General features: G+C 50.6%; 1 protein-coding gene across 1 annotated transcript in view; it reads right to left on the bottom strand.

The window, feature by feature from the left end:
- LOC126072008 (complement C3-like) overlaps positions 1-13491 on the bottom strand; it is a 38417-nt gene continuing 24926 nt past the window's right edge. Inside the window, exons 27-41 of the mRNA XM_049876584.1 lie at positions 12391-12489; positions 11601-11757; positions 9614-9777; positions 8143-8301; positions 7930-7989; positions 7705-7795; positions 7528-7579; positions 6477-6564; positions 6278-6367; positions 3889-3994; positions 2942-3031; positions 2693-2776; positions 1173-1256; positions 956-1091; positions 1-868 (exon numbers count right to left, since the gene is read on the bottom strand). Of these exons, the coding sequence (XP_049732541.1) occupies positions 727-868; positions 956-1091; positions 1173-1256; positions 2693-2776; positions 2942-3031; positions 3889-3994; positions 6278-6367; positions 6477-6564; positions 7528-7579; positions 7705-7795; positions 7930-7989; positions 8143-8301; positions 9614-9777; positions 11601-11757; positions 12391-12489 (1602 nt within the window). The 3' untranslated portion in view covers positions 1-726. The remainder of the gene's footprint in view (positions 869-955; positions 1092-1172; positions 1257-2692; positions 2777-2941; positions 3032-3888; positions 3995-6277; positions 6368-6476; positions 6565-7527; positions 7580-7704; positions 7796-7929; positions 7990-8142; positions 8302-9613; positions 9778-11600; positions 11758-12390; positions 12490-13491) is intronic.

The following is a 13491-nucleotide window of genomic DNA, read 5'->3' on the forward strand; positions in this document are numbered from 1 at the left end:
GTACACTTTCACCAAAAATACAATATTATTTTAAAAACCAAGAAGACAGGTGAGGATGCTGGTATGAAGACAGGCGAGAATGTAGGTAAGGGTGTGGATACAGGAAGAGATACAGAGATGGGTAGAGGTGAACACGCAGGTGAGCACCCAGCTGCAGGTGCAGGGAAAATACAGGTAATATAATACTGCAAAAGAGGATGAAGGTGGAGAACAGGTGAGACTATAGGTAACGCTGGTGCAGGTTAAAGGCATAAAGATGCAAAATAAAACGCAGGTAGGTACAGTTGAGGGTGCAGGTGAGCTCAAGTAAGGATTCAGATGAGAATGTTGGTAAGAAGACAGGTGAGGATGCAATAAGGATGCAGGTGAGCAAGTGAGATTGCAGTGAAGGTGATACAGGTGAGGAGGCAGGTGAGGATGGAGATGAAGAATGCAAATAAGCACTCAGGTAAGGGTGGAGCTAAGAAGCAGGTGAGATGCAGGGGAAGATGCAGGTGCCCTTCAGGCTAGGTACAGATGAGCCAGGTACATGCTTTCCAGGTGCGGAGGCCTGTGATCTTGCAGGTGAACTACAGGAGGGGATGGACTGGGAGGGAATCAGGTGAGCTTTCTTAGGTAGGATGGAGCTATTTGAATCCCTGCTGCCTCTTTCCCACTCTCAAACACCTCCAGACTCTGGCAGACAGGTGAGATATACTGAAGCTTTATTGGGGGTGGTGGCGGGGCTCAGTTGGGGCATCCAAAGACGATCATGCTCTCTGTGAAGGCACCCAGGTCCTCACACCGCTTCTTGTTCTCTTCGTCCTGACATTCCTCAGCTTCTGGCCACAACTCCACCCAGGTGTCCTTCCCAATGATGTAGCTGGTGCTGGGGAGGTACAACAGGTGAGGACAGGTGAGGAGGGGGCAGGGCAGGGAGGAAGGGCAATCACGGCAGGCGCAGGGCAGCACTCACTTGGGTTTCTCTCCCCAAAGATCAGAGGAGATGCCCCATATGAGGTAGTGCTTCCCCTCCGTCAGCTTCAGGGCCTCTCTGCACTTGATGTGGCTGATGAACCTACGCTCCTGTCCAACCTGCACCTCGTCGGAGCCTGTGGGGGAGGGAAGGGGGGCTGAGCCCAGGGAGAGAGGCCGCGCAGCAGGGGAGGCGGATGGGCAGAGTGCAAGCTGACCTGACTTGATGAGCTGCTCTATGACCATTATGTAATCATCAAAGTCGCTGGACAGCTCCTTCCTCACCATCCTGGTCTTGTACACTGTGGGGAGGGGGAGAAATGGGGTCACAGGCAGGGGGGACCTGGGGCAGCCTCGCCCCCAAGCACACCTGGCTCCTCTAACCAGATACATGTGGAACACCACAGCCAGCCACACACACAGCCACAGCCTTACACACTTCACACCCAGAGGCACACATGAGACCATAGTCACCCTGACCACTGCCACACACACAACCATAGCTACTTACAACCAAAGCTTCACACACATGACACTCAGGAACACACACAAGGGTCACCCCAACCAGTGCCACAGACAGCCACACCCACATCACAATCGCTCATAATCACCATCTCACATGCAACCCCAGCTACTTACAACCAAAGCTTCACACACGGTTACACTCACAGCCACACATACAAGCAATCACACACACACACAACCATAGCCACTCACAACTACCACTTCACACACAGCCACACACAGAACCTTAGCTATGTACAACCAAAGTCTCTCACACAGTGACACTCACTGTCACACAGTCATCCACACTCACAGGTGCACATACAACCACAGCCACTCACAACCACCACTTCACACACAGCCACACACATAATCATAGCTATTTACAACCAAAGTCTCTCACACAGTGACTCTTTGTCATACAGTCATTCACACTCACAGGTGCACACACAACCATAGCCACTCACAACCACCATTTCACACACAACCATATTTACAGCCATGTACATAATATGGTCACTCACAACTATTGTCATATATACACAACTACAGCTACTCATGTCCACAGTCACTTCAACCACTGCCTCACATACAGCCGTACTCGCATCACAATCGCTCACATTCCCAGCCTCACACACAACCACAGGCACTCACAACCAACACCTCACACAGTCACACTCACAACCATGCACACAATATAATCACCCACAACTACAGTCATATACGGACAACTACAGCTAGTCATATCCAGTCACCCACAACCACTGTCTCATACACAACCAAACTCAGTCACGGTAACAGCCTTACAGTCATACACACACAACCATAGCCACTCAGTCACACCTACCACCAGTCTCACACTTAATGCAGACATACATAGTTTCTCTCTCACACACACACACACGCACACACACGCACTCCTACCACAGTCTCATAGACACACCTGCCTTACAGTCTCATACATAACCTACACCTCCTGCAGTCTCACACACAACCACAGCCACACCAATGATAATTCTCTCACACATACGCTCACACATCAGCCTGACACTCAACCACACCTACCACACAGTTTCACCCACACAGCTGCACCTACTGTACACCATCTCACACACACAGCCATACCTACCATCAGTCACACATACACAAAACAGCCGTGCACACTGCTGCTCACAGTCACACATCCACATGCCCTCCCCGGTCCTGCAGACACACAGCACCATCCTCCGCTCACCGTAGTCCACGCCTGGCTCACAGGCCTTGTCCAGTCGCTCGTCCAGGGTGACCTGGTCGCTCACTGGGTGCATGAAGCAGTTCTCTGTGGGAGGCAGGGGGGCACAGTCTCAGCCCCATTTCTTGTCCTGGGCCCCCTGCCATCAGTATGGCCCTTCCCTGTGGAGTCCACTGAGGGTGGCCATCAGGGCCCCTCGGGTCACCCCCATTTGAATGAGGATCAGTGGGTGCACCCCTCCCCCACACCCACCCTCAGCACAGCGGCATGTGTCCTTGTGGCAGAGCTTGTCCAGCATTCCGTCCTCCTTCTCCGGGTGGTAGAACTTGGTGCAGGACTCCTCTGGGGACAGAGGTGATGAGGAGGGCTCAGACAGACAACTGTGGCCTCCGCCCCAGAGATTATGCCTGGGATGCCCAGATCCCCCTTCTCAAACCCTCAGACGAGGATACCCCAACTTTGAAATCCCTGGGACCCTCAGACCCCAACTCTCAGATCCTTTGGACCCTCACACCCACAGGATCCTTGTTATTGTCATTGCTGTTAACTGCCATCCAGTTGGACCCGGACTCATGGTGACCCCATGCACAATGGAACAAAACACCACCCAGTCCTTTGCCGTCCCCACGATCCATTGCAGATCAGAATGTTGTGACCCATAGCATTTTTATTGGCTGATATTTTAGAAGTTGATCGCCAGGTCTTTCCTCCTAGTCTGTCTTAGTCTGGACCCACTAATTGCTGCCAAGCCAATTCCAACACTTAGTGACCCTGTAGGACAGAGTAGAACTGCCCCATAGGGTTTCCAAGGAGCAGCTCATGGATTTGAACTGCCAACATTTTGGTTAGCATCCTTAGCTCTTAACCACTGCGCCACCAGGGCTCCAATCTTAGTCTGGAAGCTCCACTGAAACCTGCTCAGCACCCTGGCAACATGCAAGCCTCCACTGACAGATGGGCGGTGGCTACACATGAGGAGCATTGGCCAAGAATTGAACCCAGGTCTCCCATGTGGAAGGGGAGAATTCTACCAAAACACCACTGCCCCCATGGGAACCACCTACTCCTAGTCTAAGATCTTAGGGAAACGTAGACCCTCAACTCAAAGACTCTTAGGACTCTTGTAGCTGTGAAACCCTCACACTCCACTCTCAGGCCCCTGGAACCCTCAGTCCCCAGCCCCAAGTTTGGCTGCTCACCCAGGTTGTAGTAGGCATAGACCTTGACGGCCCCAGGCTGGATAAGGCTGACCTTGAAGTACTGGTGAACTTTGAAGGTCAGACACTCCTCCCTGGTGTGTGAGATCTGGGGTGGGGGGTGGAGGAGCTTGGTCAGTGGGTGACATGGGAGGGAAGAAGCCCAACAAATGGCGCAAACGGCACTGGGAGCTGGAGCCATTGTTGTTGTTAGCTGCTGTCAAGTCAATTCCAACCCATGGAGACCCCATGCGTGCAGAGTAGAACTGCTCCATAGGGTTTTCAAGGCTGTGACCTTTCAGAAGATCACCAGGCCCTTCTTCTGAAGTACCCCTGGTTGGGTTTGAACCACCAACCCTTTAGTTAGCAGTCCAGCACTTCTTAACCATTTGTGCCACCCAGAGCACGTCGGGAGTCGGAGCAATGGTGGAGAAATTGAGGCGTCAAGGAGGATATGTGTCGGGGACAATGGAGTTGTGTCTGAGACTATGAGCTATTCAGCGAATCCATATTCTTTTTCTCCCAGGCTCCCAGCGAGGTGACATCTCCCAGCCTTCCTCTGGGTTAGGCGAGGCCATATAACTAAGGTCTGGCCACCTGACTGCAGTCTATACCCATAAAAACCACCCACGTGTGATTCTTTTTCTTCTAGAAATAAGAGATCCAACAAAGGATTCCAGATTGTAAGAATGGCAGAGCCACAGGATGGAAGGTACCTGGATCCCTGAGTAACTGTATGGAGCCGAGGTTCCCTCTTACCAATTACACTTCATAACAGTGAGAAATACAAGCCTACTAATTTAAGACACCATGTTCTCTAGTGCTTTGTTATAGCAGCTAGCGTTACTGATACTGACTGTTATGGATTAAATTTTGCGCCCCAAAAATACATAGTGTAAATCCTGACCCCTGTACCTGTAGATGTAATCTCTTTTGGGAATAGGGTTCTTTGTTATGCTAATGAGGCCATAGCAGTGTGGTCTGTGTCCTAAGCCAATCACTTCTGAGATATAAAAGAGGAGATTAGGCCCAGAAGAAAGCAGGAAAGTGGAAAGATAGATGCCAAGTGGTGATCACCAAGGAACTCTGAGAAGAATGAGAAGCTGAGACAAGGACCTTCCCTCAAAGCCAACAGAGAACCTTCCCCTAGAGTCACCACCCTGAATTCAGACTTCTAGCCTCCTAAACTATGAGAAAATAAAGTTCTCCTGACTAAACCCACCCACTGGTGGTATTTCTGTTACAGCAGCACCAGATGACTAACACTGTCTAATGAGGGGTTGAGGGGCCCTGGGCGTATTAGGAACTGTTGTTGTTAGTTGCCATAGAGTCAATTGTGACTCATGGTGACCCCACATGTGTCAGAGTAGAATGGCTCCAAAGAGTTCTCAAGGTCGTAACTTTTTGGAAGCAGGTCACCAGGCCCATCTTCCAAGGATCCTCTGGGTAGGTTCAAACCACCAACCTTTCAGTAAACAGCGACCATGTTAACCATTTGCACCATCCACAATCTGACCCACTTAACGCTCAGCCTGATGGTCTGTGCTTTGCCCATTAATAACAATAACTGTTATTGTTATTGTTTGCTGTTGAGTCGATTCCAACTCATGGCGACCCCATGTGTGCAGAGTACAACTGCTCCTTAGGGTTTTCAAGGCTGTGACCTTTCAGAAGCGGATCGCCAGTCCTGATTTCCGAGGCCCCTCTCGGTGCATTCGAACCACCAACCTTCCGGCTAGGAGTTGGGCATGGAGACAGGAGAATGGGAAGAAATGGGGAAGGGGGAGAAGAAATACCAAATGTTAGAGACGAAGAGAGAAAGAGAAAGGCAGTTGAAGAGAGAAGAAACAAGCACAGAAGCAAAGTTGGCACCGGAATGGGGAGTAAGGGGAGCCCTTTCTCTCCACCGAGCACTTTTCACCAAAGTGGCTCCTTTCCAGTGGTTTTTTAAGACTCTGATGAGAAGATGTCAGAGTAAGTGAAACATGAGGTCAGACATCAGTGGTCAGAGTTGAGATGCTTATAGGTGTTCTTGGGTTTTTGTTTTTGTTGTTAGTCGCCATCGAGTCAATTCCAACTCATGGAGACCCCGTGTGTGCAGAGTAGAACTGTGTTCCAGAGGGTTTTCAAGGCTGGGACCTTTTGGAAGTAGATTGCCAGGCCTTTCTTCCGAGGCACTTCTGTGTGGGTTCAAACCACCAACCTTTTGGCTAGTAGTCAAGCGCTTAACCATCTGCACTACCTAGGGACTCCGTTCCTAGGTTAACCCCTTGTTTGACAGGTTCCTTCCCCACCACTCTCCTAGCCTGGGACTAGCCTGACCTGGAGACAAAGACACAGGAAGAAGAAAAGGGCAGCCAGGTAGGGCTCAAGGTACCAATGGGAGTCTTACCTTGTCCATGTAGATGATGAGGGTGTTCTTGTTGGACAATGCCTTGTCCATCTCGTACTTCGAGATGTATCTGTCGATGCCTTTGCTCAGCTAGGAAAGGGAAGGGCTTATGGAATTCCCTCCTGGATCCCCTTCCCTCCCTCCAGCCTCTTCCAGACCCCCACCCACTCATCCTACCCCAAGCCTAAGACCTTCCTACCAGGTCAAGGTCAGCAGTGTCGGGGGAGAAGCCAGTCATCATAGATATGTCCAGGATTGACATGGTGGCATCCTGCTGTCCCAGGTACCTGGATGGGGCAGGAAGAGCTGGCGCTGGGGTCCAGAGAGGGGTCATTCTCAGAGGTCAGTGTCTGGATTAGGGGGTCTGGCCAGGGCCTGAGGCTTCTGGTTCCCAGCATAGATGGACATTGGCTTTTGGGAAACACTTTCTCAATAGGAAAAAAGGGATGGTAGTGTAAAAGTAAGGAGCACTGGAGATGCAAGGGTTAGGTGGCTAACCAAAAGGTTGGCAGTTTGAACCCACACCGCAGCTTCACGGGAGAAAGATCTGGAGATCTGCTCCCATAAAGATTGCAGCCTAGGAAAACCTACGGGGAAGTTCTACTTGGTCATGTGGGGTCACTATGAGTCAAGATACCCTTGACAGCGCCCAACACCAAGTGTAAGGATCTGAAATAAAAATGGAAGTTGTAAAGAATTTCTCTGTGCTTGGATCTACAAATAAGGCCCATGGGAGCGGCAGTTAAGAAATCAAATGACACATTGCACTTGGCAAATCTGCTGCAAATTGACCACTTTAAAGTTTTAAAAAATAAAGACATCACTTTGATGATGAAGGTGCGCCTGACCAAGCCACAGTCTTTTCAATTACCTCATACACACCCGAAAGTTGGACATAAATGATGATGTCACACGGAAGTGATACTGGCAAAAAACTACACATTAGAGGAACTGTTGGAGTCCTTGGATGGTGCAAATGGTGAACACACTTGGCTGCTACCCAAAAGGTTGAAGGTTCAAGTTCACCCAGAGGCACCTTGGAAGAAAGGCCTTGCAATCTACTTCCAAAAATTCAGCCCCATGGAGCACAGTTCTACTCTCACATACATGTGGTTGGAACTGACTTGACAGGAACTGGCAGATGCATAGTAAACTCTTGGGAAGTGTGAGCTATCACAGATAATTAGTTGGAGGAAGGCTTGCTGAAGACAGGGATGGCTGAGACGAACCCCAGTGACCCACCTTCTTACCTGACACAGATGTCGAGGAACATGGTGCTCTTGGCATCCTGAGGCTTCTTGACTAGAAGAAACATAGAAGACAGAAATATGGGAAAGGGGTCCCTGGGTCCTGACTACTCTGGAGGGGGTCACGTGTTAGAGGCCGGGTGGGGGATGGTGACAGATCAGGGTCTTTATTCCTTTTACCTGTTGCAGGAGCTGGTCGTAGTTTGACGCTAAGGTCAAACTTCTTACAGGAGGTTTTGCCTTTGACCTTGGCGTGGTACATTGTCACCACCTGACGAGATGGGAGGGGAGATGAAGTCTCAGGCCCTGAGACTTGGGATGGCTGAGGACAGGAGAGAGAGGGTCCCTCCAAGGCAAAAGGCCCGAGAGGTGGTGGTCCAGGCAGGTTTGGACCCCATTCCTTACCGACAATGTGCCTTGGCCTTTCCCTTTGGCTGTTAATGTGAAATCCTCATTTTCCTTGGTCTGCAGGGAGTAGGGACAGTGAAGAGGGTGTGTTGAGAACCAAGCCTTCCCCTGGCTGTAATGGCCATCTGGCCCCCCTCCTGCCCTCCCAGCAAACCCTGGCTGGTATGAAGGGTGAAACAGAGCAAGGAGGACTTGGCCAGGTGAATCTACCTCTTCTGATCGCAGGAGGCTGGCAGATTCCCAGACGATGCGGTGCTTGATCAGAGAGCTGCGGCTGGGCAGGTGGATGGACACATCCAGGTTCAGGTCCCTGTGGTCAGGGACGTCCCTCTGGTACTGAGCCAAGGCCTGGAAAACCATGAAGGTGGCCTAGAACCGACCAGAGAGAAAGACGGTGAGATTGGAAACCTGAGAAAGTGGTTAGAACTCATGGTGGACAAAGAGGCTCAGACCAGAGCTAGGATATTAAGACTGTGCCCTGGAACCCACCAGAAATTACAGGAGTAAAATTGGGGGCCAGAAAACACTGAGATATGTTCTAGAACTCCCCAAGGCAGACAGGCTTTGACTAGGGTTTGGGAACACTAACAATATGACCTAGAACCCACTAGAGAGTGTGGACGTAAGACTGGTAGTCTGGGAACACTCAGGGTATGTTCTAGAACTCTCTAAGGCAAAGAGGCTCCAACTAGGGCTTGGGAACACTAAGACTGTGACCAAGAGAGTGTGGGGGTAAGGCTGGAGTCTTGGGAACACTGGGAACAGGTTCTAGAACTCTCTAAGTGACAGAGTCTCAGATCAGGACTTGAAAACATTGAGTACATGTCTAGAACCCACTAGAGGATGTGGGGGTAAGACCGGGGGTCTAGCAACACGGAGAATGTGGTGCAGTCTAGGACCATTGGAGGACAGAGTCTCAGATAAGGATTTTGACACAGAGAACATGTCTAGAACTCATTCATGAAAAAAGGAATTGGAACCTAGGGACACCGAACTATGATCCAGAATCCAAAAGGAGAGAGATTCAGACCAGGACTTGGTGAGCCTGAGGTTGCCAGAACCATGGCCTTGAACCCACCAGGGGGAGAGAGAGGCTTAGACAAGGCCCTAGAGTAACCCTAGAGCAATCTAGAACCTAGTCTAGAATCCATTAGGGGGATGGAAGGACACAGGTAAGGTCCTAGAGTAATCTACAGCCTGTTCTAGAATGCCCCGGGCAGAGAGGGGGGCTCAGATAAGGCCCTAGAATAACCTAGAGCCTGGTCTAGAATCCATCAGCAGAAGAAAGGACACAGGTAAGGCCCTACAGTAACCTAGGACCTGGTCTAGAACTCCCCAGGAGGAAAGGGTAAGATTGGGAGCTGGGTGGAACTGGGAACATAGTCTAGAACCCACCAGAGAGGAGGGCAAAGAGACTAACACCTGATCCTGGGCCCTGAAAACATGATCTAGACATGAAGAGGTAGATGGAGGCTCAGAATACATCTTGGGAGATGAAGAACATAGTCTAGAACCCATAGATTGTTCACAGCTAAGAAAAAAATGGATTTCTCAATTCCACACCAATCGCACTGGCTCATGGGACAGGACTGGTCTCTGGGTTCAGCGACTCCACCAGAGGGCCAGTGGGAGGCTAGAGGAGGTAGGAATGCAGGTGCCTGGGGCACGTGGGGCCACTTGCCTGTGTGGAGCCATAGCCACCTCCATAGTATCTCTGCTCATTGAGCCAGCGCACAACAGGAGGCACAGAGTCGAAATCTTTGAGATTCAGCAGGGCCAAGAGGGCGTAGGATGTGGCTTCCACGTTGTAGAGATGCTGGCCCCGCTCCTCCCAGCGGTTCTTTTCTGCAGAGAGAGCCCCCCAGTGCTCACTGCTCTGCCCAGCCCGGTGATGGCTCAGAGAAAGTTCAGGCAAAGACTCATGCTAGCACCTCTTGGTGCCGCACTCTGTGAATGCACTTGGCTGCTGACCAAAAGGTTGGAAATCTGAGTCCACCCAAAGGCACTTCGGAAAAAAGGCCTGGCCATCTACTTCCAAAAAATCACAGCTACTGAAAACCCTATGGAGCCCAGCTCTACTCTGACACACATGGGGTCACCACGAGTCGGAATCAACTCAACGGCACCTGGCAGAATGGTGCTCAAACATCCTGGTTCTTAGTGTGCTGGCTCTTACCTCACTCTCATTCCTCATCGATCTTTTTCAATTTTGTACTTCGGCCCTACTGAACTATGTCGAGGTTTCCTAATTTGCCATGCTCATTCTGACCTCTGGGCCTCTGTGTATGTTGTTCCCTCGTTTGGAACTCTTTTTCTCCATCTGTCACTGTTGTTGTCATTGGGTGTCATCGATTCCAACTCATAGTGGCCCTATAGAACACAGTAGAACTGCCCCATAGAGTTTCCTAGGATGTCGTCTTTACGGGAGCACATCGCCAGGTCTTTCTCCCAGGGAGCCGCTGGTGGATTTGAACTGCACACCTTTCGGTTAGTAGCCAAGAGCTTAACAATTTGTGCCACCAGGCCTCCTTTCTCTCCATCTACACTTGGTTAATTCCTACCCATCCTGCATAATTCAGCTTCAGTGGCAGCCCAAGGCTGAGTTAACCCTTCTGTGTCTCAAAGTGTCCTGTATCTCTCCTATCTCAACACTGTAACATTCTCCAGCAATCTCTTATTAGCTCATCACTTTCCTCATCTGGAGTATGATTCCATGATTGCGGGGGCTGTGCCGTATCCACTATTATGTCACAAATACCTAAGAAAGCATCTATGGCAGAGTCTGCCACCAAGGACTATGTTCTCCTCTTCTTGGGCACACAGCTGGACTACATCTCCCAGCTGCCCTTGCAGGTAGGAGGGGTCACATGACTAAGTTCTGTCCAATGAAATGTGTGCAGCAGTGATTGGTTCCCTTCCATTCTGGCCCACCTCCCTTGTCTAAACCCTGTTTGCCCTTCTGCCAAGATACAGAGAATCTAAGGCCCTATGGTGGCAGTGCTACAACATGATAGAGGCCTGGATTCCTGCATCACTGCATAGAGGAGAGCTGTCCACCAACGTAGAACCGTGTTGTAAGAATGTGGCAGAGCAGGATTTGAACTGAGGTCTGCCTGATGTCAGAGCCCATGTTCTTAACTACTTTCTCACTTCTGTGTTATAAGGGGTTCTAGCTTGTTGAATGAATGATGCAATGAGACCTTCATCTGCGGCTTACCATGGGCACTTTGCACACCGTAGAGACATCCACCCCAGCTTGGCTTTGAGCCGTCCACCCCAGCTAGGCTTAGAGCTGCCTATCCCAGCTCAGCTTGGAAGCGCCCACCGCAACTCAGCTTGGAACCATCCACCCCAGTTCAGCTTAGAACTCCCTATCCCAGCTCAGCGGTGCAGCGTCCACCCCAGCTTGGCTTAGAACTCTTCACCCCAGCTCAGCTTGGAGCTGTCCACGCCAACTCAGCTTGGAAGCGTCCACCCCAGCTCAGCCTGGAACCATCCACCCTAGTTCAGCTTAGAACTGCCTATCCCAGCTCAGCTGGGCAGAGTCCACCCCAGTTCAGCTTGGAACCATCCAACCCCAGCTCGACTTGGACACACCCACCCCAGCTTGAGGTCACCCCAAGGCCCAGCCATGCATCCTTCCCTCACCTCTCCATGCTGCCCCTCACCTGTGGCTGTGGCCAGAAGTTTGTTGAGAAGGGGCCCCTCCAGCTTGCCGAGCTGGGAGAGGGCATAGCCGGCAATGGCCACGGTGTACGGCCTCTTCAGGTTGATGTAATTGGCTTCAAGGAAGTCTCCAGCCTTTTTGATGCTGCCACCCAGGCTCTACGAGGGAGAGGACCAGTATTCCTGGTCAGGTAGATTGCTGCCACTGACAGCTCATAAAGACCACACAAGTGCCACTTTCTGGGCCCCATGACACTTTCTGTCCCTGGGATGGAAATTTCTGGTGATCTGCTGTTGTTAGATGCCACTGAGTCAGCTCTGACTCGTAGCGACCCTATGTACACCAATCCTGCGCCATCCTCACAATCGTTGCTCTTTTGTAGCCACTGTATCAATCCATCTCATGGAAGGTCTCCTTCTTTTTTGCTGACCTTCTCTCTACTTGGTGATGCAAACAGTTAAGCGTTTGGCTACTAACTGAAAGGCTTGAGATTCAAATCCACCCAGAGATGCCGCAGAAGAGAGGCTTGGTGATCTATTGCCAAAAGGTCTCAGCCATGGAAAACCCTATGGAACACAGTTCTACTCTGACACACATGGGGTCCCCATGAGTCAGAGTCAACTCGACAACAACTGCTGTACTGGTTACTATTATGTCTATTGTAATGGATGTGATCATACTGGGGAAGACTGGAAATTGCTGGAATGCAAGTGGTCATCTCACTCTCCACGTTGAATGTGCCCTGAGTGGGACAGGGTGAGAGTGTGGGAGCAGGTATTAGGGGCACTTACGTTGACTTGCCCCTCACAGATATCTTTAGCCTCCTGCAGAGCGATGAGAACAAAGGCTGTGAGGGACACATCTTTCTCCGCAGCGTTCCGGAAGCCACCCTAGGATGGGGAGCAGGAAGCAAGGATGGGCTCACCAGTGTGTGTGTTCACACATTCCAACCAACCCCCATACAAACCAGGGGGCTGGGGCAGGGCTGGGTCTCTGCCCAGTGTCTCCCCCAGGAGGGCTGTTATGCATTAAATTGTGTCCTCCACAAATGGGTATTGTAAATCGTAACCCCTGGATGGGTTGTTATTTAATAAGAAAGTATTAGTGTAGGGTGTGTCTTAAGTCGATCTCTTTGGAGACATAAAAGACATTAAACAAGCAAGGGCGCAAGCAGAGATGACGGAAGAGAGATGTCAAGCTACATGGAGATCTCCAAGGAACCAGGAAACAAGATGAAAAGAGCCCTCCCTCAGAGCTAGCAAAGAGAGAAAGCCTTCCTCTAGATCTGACACCCTGAATTCTAGCCTCCTCATCTGTGAGAAAATAAATTTCTATGCGTTAAAGCCACCCACTTGTGGTATTTCTGTTATAGCAGTGCTAGATAACGAAGACAAAGGCCAAACCCTTAAGTATTCCATTCATTCATCTGCAGGTGTCTTTGGAGAGCTACTGTGCTGACATCATAGATACCATGGTGCATGAAAACCATGCATCGATTCCAACCCTCACAGCCCTTTCCTTCCCCAATCTACCAGGGGAGACAGACATTAAACAACCAGGGCATCAACAGATAGGTAATTACAAACTGCTGCATGCTATAAAGAAGTGGACAGGGTCTGAGAATTGACAGTTGGGAGAGCCGACCCAGTAGGGGTCTGGAAAGGTGTCCTGAAGAAATGCAGATTCAGATTTGATCAGAAGACTGGGTAGGAGTCAACTTTCAAAGAGGGCCAGGCTTAGCGTGCCAGACAGAGGGCGCAGCATGTGCAAAGGCCCTGTGGCAGAAAAGAGCAAGACTTCTATCAGTATGGATAGTGTGGAGAGAGAGAGAGAAGGCAGCCGGTCTCACACTGGAGCACACAGCAGCATCACCTGGGTAGGGGGACTTGTTA

Source organism: Elephas maximus, chromosome 3, assembly GCF_024166365.1.
Source record: "Elephas maximus indicus isolate mEleMax1 chromosome 3, mEleMax1 primary haplotype, whole genome shotgun sequence".
Lineage (NCBI taxonomy): Eukaryota > Metazoa > Chordata > Mammalia > Proboscidea > Elephantidae > Elephas > Elephas maximus.